Source organism: Pelmatolapia mariae, linkage group LG5 (assembly GCF_036321145.2).
Source record: "Pelmatolapia mariae isolate MD_Pm_ZW linkage group LG5, Pm_UMD_F_2, whole genome shotgun sequence".
Lineage (NCBI taxonomy): Eukaryota > Metazoa > Chordata > Actinopteri > Cichliformes > Cichlidae > Pelmatolapia > Pelmatolapia mariae.
In genome coordinates, this window is record NC_086231.1 from 25912720 (window position 1) to 25925082 (window position 12363).

The 12363-nt window shown below is 41.5% G+C and overlaps 1 protein-coding gene across 4 annotated transcripts in view; it reads left to right on the forward strand.

Annotated features, from left to right (window-relative positions):
- The window catches only part of LOC134627962 (plexin-A1-like), a 178339-nt gene that overhangs the window by 148084 nt on the left and 17892 nt on the right, over positions 1-12363 (forward strand). For all 4 annotated transcript variants that reach the window (XM_063474478.1, XM_063474480.1, XM_063474479.1 and 1 more), the window contains exons 16-20: positions 1966-2133; positions 4936-5029; positions 6063-6299; positions 8080-8223; positions 9472-9706. In XM_063474478.1, the coding sequence (XP_063330548.1) occupies positions 1966-2133; positions 4936-5029; positions 6063-6299; positions 8080-8223; positions 9472-9706 (878 nt within the window). The remainder of the gene's footprint in view (positions 1-1965; positions 2134-4935; positions 5030-6062; positions 6300-8079; positions 8224-9471; positions 9707-12363) is intronic.

The following is a 12363-nucleotide window of genomic DNA, read 5'->3' on the forward strand; positions in this document are numbered from 1 at the left end:
ACTTTTTTAGTTTTTGGAATGATCTTTCTCTGCTATCTTCACTTGTCACTCAGTCTGCAAGAGGTTGTGTCTGGATTTCAAGGAGAGGAGACATTGATCCAATTTGATATGACTCTAATTCCCCTAGCCAAGAACTCCATTGTTTCTTTGAGTCTCTTGCTGGCAGACTCACAAAAAACTGGGCTCTGAACTAAATCCAATCATGTATGGTGTCTGGCAGATGGCACAAGAAAACATCACAGAAAAGATTTAGTTCCCTAAAACAATCGCATATATACTGAAAAGGTTTATCTGATGGAAGCTTCCTTGTGGAGGTTGTTTGTCAGATAGGAAGTGGTATAGGAATACTCCTTGTTTCCACTTTTCTTGTTTCTTTGCTTTAGAGTGGTGTTTTTTTTTTTATTGTAGTGGTTCCGTTCTCTCAGGCAACAAGTGACAGGTTAAACTAATAAGCTTGGACCCATCAAGTTCTTTTTATATCATATCAAAAGCAAAAGTAGAGGCCAATTTAAAGCTCTGTAGCACATCCCGAGAAAGGTGAACATAATAGTCTTGGCCTTTCATTCACTGAGCAGCAATAACCTTTATGGCCAAAGTAATGAACTGGTTGAGTCTATCTCTTTAATGTGTCTTTGTATTCAGTGGGGCCTCTGCTTTAATCAAAACCTATTTACCCCGAGTCACTCATCCTCTTATCTCCCTGTGCAACCCCTTTTCTTTCCTTTTTCCTTTTTCCTTTCTGTGTCCCCTTCTGGCTTCTTTTGTGTGGCCGCAACCTTGTCAAAAATACGTACGCGGCACCACAGGCACTCTTGACGGTGACAGCGTTGTGAAAACTGTTTCCATGGAAACACAGCACTAGTGGAATGTGAAAAACCTTTTTTTTTTTTTTTCTTTTTTTCTTTTTCCATTCGTCCTTCAGTTTTTCCCGTCTGTCTTCATCCCCTCTTCAGCATCCTTTCCCTCTGAGGACCCTGTAAAAGGAAATAAAATAAAATTTCCTCCTGGGACCCCCAATATGTCCGTTCTTGTTCAGTTGCCAAACCCCACCCGAAATCCCCGCAAGATGTTGGGGCAAAGACGCAAAAATTGATTGTTCTTTCATCTTCTCCATCTTCTGTTTTATGTGGATTTTATTTCCACAGCGGATAGTGGGGGAGGATCTGTGTACAGATCAGCTTGCTCTTCTCATGTTCAAAATTTCATACTGTCCCACCTGCCTCCGTGTCTGCACCACTCATACGCGCATCCTTTTGCACATTCTTTGAGTGCTTTGTAGGGCGTTAGCAGACGTCGACTGACACAAAAAGCATACTTACACCCCGAGTAAGTGTTAATCTTCTGCCTGTGAGCAGCATTTATATGGAAATTCACAAACCCTCTACACAGTACACTTGATCAACACACTGTGCACGTACACAGGTATGCCCACATAGGTTGCCATCCCCACCGCTTCTCTTCCAGCAGTGTCTTCCCTCGATGGGGAGGGGAAAGTGGAATGAGCCAGTGGAGTGGAGCACAAAGTTTCTGGCAGCAGCGCAAAGTTTCACAGCAGGTCACAGCTGGCTGGCTGTCTGCAAGGGAGGGAGTTACATCACACAGAGAGACAACCAGCCTGATCTGCCACTTCAGATCTGTTAGCCAGAGAAAGCAAAGGAGGGAAGGAGAGACAGACAGAGAGAGGGAGAGTGTGAGGGCTTTGAAGTACAACAGTGTATGATTCAGGCTGACGAAACCAGGGCTGGACAGACTGAAAGATGTTGGCCTTGTGGATATGTGACGGTCACCGCCGTGTCTGTGCGTCAGCCTGCTTTTTTTTTAACACTTAGGATAAATATTTTACAAGTAATTGAAAGGATGAACAAGAGTTTCCTTCCTGTGTAATTGTGTCAATCACTATGAGACACACCTTAGTATGTGACTTCCTTTTCTCCTTGTCTTCTCTTATATCTCCCTCACTTTTAGGCGGAGCGCCAAGGAGATAGTATGTGTAACCCCAGCAGGCCAGGCCACAGGCCAGACACCTGTCATGGTGGACATAAATGCTGCTGAGCTGAGAAACCCGGAGGTCAAGTTCAGCTACACAGAAGATCCTACTATCCTGAAGATCGAGCCTGACTGGAGTATCGCCAGGTAAGGAACCAATCAGAGCTTTTCCCTGTGCTACTTCCAGGACAACATGGTTGAACATTTTGGATTCATGTTTGTCTTTTTGTTTTTGTTTTTCTGTGTTGTATAGAAGAGCAAAGATAATGCAGTCTTATATTTGAGTCATCAATTAATTCTCATTGTTTACATAGTGTCTTCCAACCCTGAAGGTGATAAACACTGAATACTTTAGAGCACTTGTTAGAAAATGGAGGTGTATTGTCATGAGTTACTGTATTTTTAATGTTTTGCTCACTCGTTCATATGGCGAACTATCAAACATTCACTGTATAATGCATCAGCATATCATGTGATGATTTCCTTATCTATAATTTATATCAATACAGTGTTTTATCTGCAATTCTGCTTGATGTACCTAGATCTACAGAACAAAACAAATACAAACGCATGAATACATTATTAATCTCCGGTGATGACTAGAGCAAATTATTGGCTTTTTTTTTTTTTTTTTTTCAACTAATCTGAAATACGAACTTTCTGGAGAGCATATTCCCTCTCCATTGTCACACTTGTTTTACTTTTCTAAACATATTATTTATTCAGTTTATCTTTATGTTTCTAAAGCAAATCTTTGAGTGCAGGAACAGCAGTCAAGGAGACTCCTGATGCAGTGCTGCTAGTTGATGAGCTGCAGCAGAGATGTATCTGTAAATATTTCTTGACTTACTGAAATGAGTCTACATAGCCACAGGAAGATTTCCTCCTCAAACACAAGCTGTGTTGTGGAGAGAGGGGGGAAAAAAGCGTCCACATGCTAATGGGCTTACTAGCATGACCTAGAAACTCCCATACTTCTCAGCTGAGAAATGAAGCCAGCAAACACACCAAAACACACTCACACTGTTGACTCTCTCTTTTACTTCAAACGTACTGTAGTGGTTCCAATTATTTTGTCACGTGTAAGTTTTGGTAGGGGTTTTCCTGCTGCTTTTACTTAAAATGACTAAATAAAAGTTCATTTACAGCTCTGAAAACATGTTCAAAAGTAAATCCTGAATGAAAAACCAATAAACATTGCATGTCATAATCTAAACACAGTTGCTCCAAGATGCTCAGCAAGTGAAATAATGTTCGCCTTTGGTTCAGATTTGTCAGTATTAAGTTGTTTTTCAAAAGTAACTGTACTGCTTTTCAGGATAAGGCATAGTAAATTATTTGTTTCTGCAACTTTCGTCCTATATCTCAGATATTTATTTTGAAGTATCAGCTCTTACTCCACTTCTTACTTCTAAATCTTTCATCATGTGAAGCAGGTGTGAGTGGAAAAGCAGTCTAATTTGGAGTGGGATGAATGAAAGGTTGAGGATAGGAGAAAGCACTGTCGTCAGCCTTGGGGCTAAATAACCTTAACAATCAGCTTGTGTTTGGTGTTTCAGTCAGTGCTCCCAGAGTAGGAGTTGCATGCTTCTCTGGGCCATTTGTGTTTTTGTTGTTTTTTTTTTTGTTTGTTTGTTTTTTTAATTTATCAAGCTATGCTGTCGCTGTGTCCTCTTTGGTGACCCTGTTCCTGGAGCTATTTCAAAGAGTGCTCATTCTCACAAATTTGACTACAGAGTTTTTTGTTCTCACTCTTTCAGGAGGAGTTTCTTGGATTAACAGCACAGATACATGGCTTTGTAGCAGTTGCAGGACACTACAGGATGTTTACACAGAGTAGGACAGTGTACACAGTACATCATGTAGTTTGCATTATATCTATGGAAATGATGATCCTCATAGAAATACAGTCTTTCCACAGTTGACTTTTTTGCGTTGCCTTATACCTCGACAACAGAATTTTCTGTTCTTCCATCAACATGTGAAACTAACTGTAAAACATAAAAATAACTTTGCCCACTTTTTACAGCAGACACTGTTCAGCCTCAGTCAGCACCTTTAAGCCTCTGAAAAGCGGTAAACTTTCTCGCCTCAGGCAGTTTTCTCGTCCTCCTAGCTCCTCAAGCCCCATCACCCTCTGAGGGATGGTGTTACTTCAGGCCCCGAGACTGCCCTCACCTCCGTGCCTGCACTTGCTTCCTGTTCAACTGTTTCACTTAAACAGTGTTGTGGCACTTCTTTTTCTGAGTCCTAGCCTTTTGTGGAAAATGTGCAAAACATGATTGAGTATATGATTGGTATTTTTATGTGTGTGTCTTTGTGTACACACAATAGCTGTGTGTTGCTTCTCTACTCCAGCTTTCTATGCTAGTTGTTTGCTAACTTATTTAGCTCCTGTCAGAACACCTCACATCAGATAAAGTTCAGCATCGCAGGCCAGCAGAGGCTGACGAGAAGGCATTGTAGGGGAATAGGCCCCACACCCGTATTAGCCATGTCTCTACTATTCAGCGTCACATAGATCTGAATAGGTCACAGGTGTAAAGGTTACAGAAAATGTCAGATCACTGACACTGTTGCTTTGCCATGTATATCTCATACCGCTTTGCAGCTTCGGTACACTCTGATAATGTCCCCTGGGTCTCAAGCTGTGGTATTGGGAAGCCAGAAGCTTCAGGTTCTCATGGGTAATGCTACAAAGTTACCTATTCTTTACTGCAGCCTGTGTAGCTGTTTAAACACACTTGAACATGAGAGAAATCATTTCCTTAAAGTCAGCCTCCATGAATAAGTGAGTGAAAGACTACAGCAGGAGTGACTATGTGGCAAATGGTGAATCACCAACTGGAGGGCACTCTTTGCTCCCACAGAGAATGTATTATATTTTTATTGGTTGTTTGTTTTCTCCTTTTGTCTTGATTATGTTCATCTTTATTTTCTTTTTTTTAGTGGAGGAACCAAGTTGACCATTACTGGAACTAATCTGGCCACCATCAAGGAGCCGAAAATGAGAGCCAAGTACGGAGCTGCCAAGTCGGAAAATGTGAGTGCTTGGACACCTGTAAACACTTTATTTCACATTATAAATGCATTGATTGGACAAGTAAGGGTGGACTAAAGCCCATATAGACCGCAGGTCTCTCATTCACACTGTCTTGATGCTGGCTCCCTCTCCTTATCCATGAAAAGAAAAAAGGTGATAACGCGCGCACACACACACTCCTGGGACACAGACTCGCACACCTGACCCATCGGTCAACCAGCCAAGGGCCCATTTTCTGTTTGTTTTTGATGTTGAATTTCCTTTTAGCAGTTTAACCTTTGAAATGTCAACCAGCAATAAAGTAGCTCTGGCAAATCCCCCTCTCTTCACCTAGCACCATGGGGCTTAGCTAACCTTTTTCCCACTCCCACTCGTAGCTAAAAGTAAAAATATCCATTGTTGTTCCCTTGTCTCACCTCGCTGCAACCATTTTTATTTTTCTTGGTTAATGCATCTATTGATCTGTAAAAACAGTTGTGCTTTATGTCTTGCCTCCAGCTTCAGTATGCATCATATGGCACATAATGCATGGCTATGACATGCTGCGTTATCAGCAAAGGTCTCTCTTGCTATATTGTGTTATCAGCTCCAGGTTGACCTCTCCAGATTCTCTGCCATTACAGTCTAATTTGTTCTACGGTGACTGATATAAGTGTCGTGCCCCACGGCAAATTTCCAGATGATATCAACACTGATTACAACACTGATGTTATTAAACCAGCCTCTTCCTCATTATGTTATTACTGAGACATTTAATCACTCACACCATATACCTGTGTTTCTGCTCTTATAAATATTATTGATTAAGCTTGAATTAACATATGTTTTATTCAAAGATTAAAACAATTACCTGTTTTAATTTCATTCCAAAATGGCATCTTAAACAAAGTAGAAAGGTTGTTAAATAGGAATTTAAATCACCCTCTCAATCTGAATTTCTTCTCATTTTCTTTGTTCTTTTCTCCTTTTACTTTTTTCTTCCTGTATTCCTAATTTATTCATCACCTGTCCCCACTCTATGTTCTCTTACCAGAATTGTACGGTCCTCAACAACACCGTAATGGTGTGTCTGGCGCCCTCTGTGGCTGGATCTGACAAGGGCTTCTCGGATGTGGGCAGCAGTCCTGATGAGATTGGCTTTGTCATGGATGACGTGCGCTCTTTGCTGGTGGTAAACGAGACTTTTAGCTACCACCCGGACCCTGTGTTTGAACCTCTGAGCCCCACCGGCATGCTGGAGCTGAAGCCCAGCTCACCACTCATACTCAAGGTAAATTGCCTTGTGCTCTTAGCATTGATCTGTTTTGGCCTTGTTCAGCCTGACTTTACTTTACATCCATCACATTCTTTGTCTTTTTATTCTTGACTTTACTCTTGACTTTTTTTCCCTTTTTTCCACTAAGCCCTTTGTCTTCTTTATGCCTCTTTTTGTTCTTGAGTCATTCTAATAATGTTTTCTATCTTGTTTTAGCCTCGTCGGTCTCTTCTTGCATCACTTTCTTTGTGCCTGTGTCTCCTCTTTCACATAGTTTACCTGGAATGGGTGAAGAAATATGTTATGAATTGAGTTTGCAATTGTTTAGTATTAAAGCTTTTTACGAAAGGTTACCCTTTAAAGGTGAGGGATTAATGTGCCCATATCCCAGGACTCGAGGATAAAAGAAGGTTAGTTGAGTGCTGGCATTCACTTGACATACAAGAAAACAGCAACGGCAGATACATGTAGCAGTGTGCTAGTAATATCGAGTATTGTCAACAGTGTTAACAAATCAATCTCTCAAATAGATATTGAAAAAATATAACCAGATGCCTCCCAGTCAGCTTCCAGTGCAGCTGATAAGACACTGATGTGCATTTGAGATGATTTGCTCCAGACATTTCTGTATAGGCTCTTCCCTTTTGCCTATTTCTCGCGTTTCTTTCAACACATCGTTCTTTTACATGTGTCAGCTTTGAGAGATGTGATTTCTCCACCTGCTGTCTCCATTGGGTTTTAGAGACATTTAAAAAAAAAAAGAGTTGCTTTTAAGTTGCTTTTCAAAATCAGTTGCAAAGGGAAATAATGTTTATAAAGTGGGCCCATGCATTGCTGTGCCACCTGCGCAGATTTTATACGATAACTTCTAAAGAGAGACTTCATAGACATGTTTACTCTAAGCCATAGAGGCAGCGCACATTTGAATCCAGAGCGAATTTACCCCTCCCACTTATGCTGCCTTTTGTCATGTCACCTCTCCCCTTGAACTTCAAAGGCTTTCAGGAACGAGGGAGGAAATTATCATGCAATTTCATGGAAAACTAAAACCTTTTTTCTCTCAGCCAATCTGGGTGGAGTTTTAGAATTAAGACTCATGAGTCTCTCCTCTGTAACTTTAAATATCATCATAATGAAATGCTCTGATTGCCTTGCCATGCTCCCGGTTAAAAAAAGAAAAAAAAAGCTGCAGAAATAAGCTGCAAAGAAACGGCATCCTATTAAATAATTGCAGACAAATTAGAAGTCCATCAAAATTTTCCAGCAATTAATTCCCCCACTTTGGAAAGCATGGAGAGCATGAGGAAGGGTAGGTGAAGATGGCACAGAAGCAAAGCAGAGATTTATTTACTGGACTCAATACTTTTAATGCAACCAACACATTTTTTTGAGTCTTTCGACAGCTCGCTGTGATGTAAGCCCTCAGCTGAATCAATGAAATAACACCACGAGTGTTAGTGTGTTAGATTAAAGGAAAACAGGTTGGGACCTCACAAAAATCACAGTAATAGTCATATTTGCAGACAGTTTAACTCGTGATTTTGGTTGGTTTCTCTGAGAGGTACTATCTGGCAGCATCAGAAGTACTGTTGCTATGGTTACCTACATTTTTACAGCACCTTGCACATCGGGCAGTGGATGAACTGTTGACATATACCTCGGAGCCAATCAGAGACAAGTGTTTGTTTTACCGTGGTCATGGCTCCAACTATGTTGCTTTTGTATAGTTTATGGTGGTTGATATAAACAGATAGACTTGACTGTGTGTAAGTAATTTAAGTGTGTCTGTTTCCAGGGTCGTAACCTAATTCCTGCAGCCCCAGGAAATGCTAAGCTGAACTACACAGTGCTGATCGGGGAGACGCCCTGCATTCTCACCCTGTCTGAGAGCCAGCTGCTCTGCGAATGGCCTAATCTGACCGGAGAACACAAAGTCACTGTGAGTGAAACTTAAGGTCTATCTACATTTCTGTGTCTCTCTCTTCCACCCCTGATTTATCACAATCTGAGCAGATCACTGTGTCATTCAGGTTTGGATACAGCTTTACAAAACCTGAACATCATCTCTCTCTAAGTTATATTGATTCTGTGTTAAATACCTGTTATTTCATCAACCTGCTTCATTTAGGGTTGTTTTTTTTTTTTTTGTAATTCATTCCATTGCTGGTGCATCTGGCTTTCACATTTCTCCTATTTTCCGCTGCAGCCCCTGTTCCCTCTGCTGTTTCCACTGTGCCTATTCATCACCCTTCTTTAATGTCAATCCACTTCCTGCCTTTTTATTCATTCATCTCATTCTTTCTTCCCCACCCATCAGACTTAAATCTCTTCAATTACTCTAGATTTCCTTTACCCATTCATATAGCTGCAAGCAGATGAACACACGTATCCCTTCTCTTATGCGCTGGCAGCATTTGCAACTGTATTTATGTCTTAGAGGCTTTTGATCAGTCTGGTTTTGGCTGGCATCCTCCTTCAGATTTCAATAGTATTGATATTCAATAGAAACCAAAAAATGCCCAGTGGGTGTGATAGGTCTGTGTCTATTTTTACCCTCCTCTATTTTCTATTTCATAGACTTAAGCCAGTTAAAGATGAAATAAAAGGAGGATAAAGAAGAGGAAAAGAAACCTATCCAAATGTTGTTGGGTTTTTAAATTCCCATTTTCTGTGAGCAAGAACTGTCTTGATGTGATATGGTTGAGTGTGTGTGTGTGTGTGTGTGTGTGTGTGTGTGTGTGTGTGTGTGTGTGTGTGAGACTAAAGTAAAGCTGTATGTTTTTTTGCTCATTCCAAAAAATTGTCCCAAAGCACAGATATGACAGACATGTAAAGAGTTTTGGGGAATTTTAGCCTGCCCTTGGCTTTACTTAGCACAACTTGATTTGCCAACATAAAATTTGAAATACATTTTAATTGTATTGTAGGACTAAAATCATCATGTGGGATACATTTGTGATTGTTACAGTTACACAGTGCGAGAGTCATACATAGCTCCTCAAACCTGTAACACAGCTAATTTATTTCTTAGCTGATAAAAAGAAAAGTAGTTTGCAGCATCTGCTTGGAGCTCTTTCACATACTGTTCCAACCAATCTGCTTTTGTTCTGAGTATGTGTGTGCTGTCTTTCATGCGCCTGCTCTCCAGGCAAAATAGTATACTCCTCTGAATGTGTCTATTTCGTAGGTGCGTGTTGGAGGCTTTGAATACTCACCAGGGACACTGCAGATCTACTCAGACAGCCTTCTCACCCTGCCTGCCATCATTGGTATTGGAGGAGGAGGTGGACTGCTCCTGCTGGTTATCATTGTGGTTTTGATTGCTTATAAGAGGAAGTCGCGGGATGCCGACCGCACTCTAAAGCGATTACAGCTGCAGATGGACAACCTAGAGTCTAGGGTGGCCCTTGAGTGCAAGGAAGGTGAGTCCAAACAAAACCTGTGTGTCAGGGGTGTGATGCTAGCCACTCAAAACGAGAAAACCCACTTTTATTATGTTGGTATTTCCTTGTTTCTTTCTATTTCTCTTCCCACGTACTTTTCTCATCTTTCTTCACAAATAACTCCCATGCCCCCAAATCTCTAACTCACTGCAGCTTACCTAAAAAGCTGAACAACTTCCATTCAGTAGTCCTATCCATTTCTCTCTCCCGCTCTCTATTTCCCACTCACTCTCAGTGCCAACTGTCCCTCCGCTGTTAGGTGGCAGCGGTGTGTGTATGTGTGTGTATGCGCGCGCGCTTGGGTATTGGTGTGTTTCCAGAGGACTACTTTGATCTGAGCCAGCCACCAGATGTTGGCTCTCCACCCCATGAGAGAGCTGCCTGGCTGGCCTCGCTACCATCCACACTGAGAGGGGGAGGGCTAGATGGAGGTTAGATAGAGACAGGGCACAGAAGTGTGAGATTGTAAGGAAGGAGTGGTTTGGCAACCGCTGAACCGGGGGGGAGAGATGGAGAGAAACTTACACACCAATACATTAGCATATATTCATTTGGCAGGAGACGGCATGGATTGAGTGAGAATCTGCTGATGCTGTTGTGGGTTTGTCTGGCAGGAGAGAGAGAAAAGCAGATGGGGAGAAAGGGAAGGGGAATACTGATAACTCTGATCATTGCAACGCGTTTGAATTTGAGATCACTTCACTTGTTGCATTTCTTTAGTGAATGTCAAATATAGTATGTATGTCATAAATTTATTGTTGTTACTCATTCCACTGACTTGTTGTGCTTTTATTAAATATAAAAATATAAATTTTCATTCAGAGGTCAGTTGCATTTTTATAGTGTCAAGGGAGATTTAATGCCACACCTGAATATCTGGATAAAATACATGTGGCCAAGTTGCATTGTGGGCCATGTAGGAGCCAGGTTTTAATGTAAAAAAGGAAAAAAAAAGATTGGTACACAATAGCTTTATTTATGCTGATTTATGATAATTGATTTACTGTGGCCACAACCTGGGATTATCTGATTAGTTTCCTTGAGTCTTAACTGTCAGTCATCTGTTCAGAGGATGATTTTGTGGTTTGTTTTTTTCCTTTGTGTGCATTTCCTTCATCTCACCTGATGCTCGCATCTTTACGTCCTGCTCTTTTGCAACTACTTCCAATCACACAGACCTAAACTCACATTGCAGGTCATACTGTGATTGGCTGGGGTGTGTAGAAGTGAGTCCATGTGCCCTGACCCTGTCTGTCCCTCTCTGTCAGTACTGTCTGGAAGACAAGAGGGTAGATTTGGAGTGGGAGGAGAGTGAGGGAGTTAAATATGGCCAATAAGTTATGGGGAGGCAGAAGAAATGGCAGAAGAAGAAGAAATGGACAGGAAGATTATGCAAGAGGTGGGAAAATTAAGAGAAAAGAAATATCGGAGAACAAATTTCAAAATGGAGAGTGTGTGTGCTTGGATGGGAAGATGGAGGATGCTAGATAAATATGTAGTGGCAGACGGAGCTGGGTGGACAAATAAGAGGACAACATGGAGAGAAGGGACTATTTGAGATGAATAAGGAATGATGGAAATAAAGTCCTTCTATCAAGAAAGGCTTAGCCAGGAGACCAACTAAAACATTATAGGCTTGCAAAGAGAGTTGTGTAGAATAATGCTGAGAGGTGGAGAAGGAAACTAAAAGGATAAATGAGAGAAAGATGGAAGGATGTAGTTAAGAGGAGGTAACCATAAGGGGGAGAAAGGTGACCTCTAAGATGTCACTTTGAAAGGAGGAAGGGAGGGAGAAAAGAGATTAGAAGAGAGGGACAGGGTGACACAAGCCATCTGTTAGTCTGGGCTTTGCTTCGTTATTTGTTTGAGTTGTGTTTCCATGTGTTAGTGTATTTTGGATGATGCTATAGGGCACACACACACACACACACACAGAGTTGTGCTAATAGAACCATATAGCTGTATATTTTCTTCTCAAGGGAGTTTTATGTTTATAAAATAGATTTGGGGCAGTCCACCAAAACCATTAGCTGTATACACTATTGTATGTGATGTGTGAGAGAATGGATTTGATCCCATATTTTCCCTCTAGATGTGGCTCGTGAAGCCAGTGGAGTATACAGAATGGGGTCAGAACACACACTTTGTGGGATTGGAAAAAGTGTGAAAACATTGACATGTGCGTTCACATAAATCATCTGGGCACAAGGTTATGTGTTCAGCTGTGGGGTACAACAGAAAAACTGTGTGTGTGTGTATGCGTGTGTGTGTGTGTGTGTGTGTGTGTGTGTGTCTGCGGGAATACAAGCATGAGAGGTGGCGGTGTGTAATGTGTGTGTACTCACAGGCTTGCCATGTGTGCAACTGCATCCTGAACTCCCCTCCAGCCACTGAGCAGCTCCAGAATACTTTCTCTATCAGCCCTCTCCCTCTCTCTTTCTTTGCACTCTTAGCACAGAGTGATCCCATAAGGCTGCTTTTCACTGCTGCTGTGAGACACCTCCACCTTCTCTTCATATCATCCATGTTCCTTTTTTCTGTTCCTCCTCAGGAATGTTTCCAAACATCAGATTGATGGCATGACAAGCCAAGATCTTAAGTGTGATTATTTTGCAAACTATGATTCTCTTTTCTGC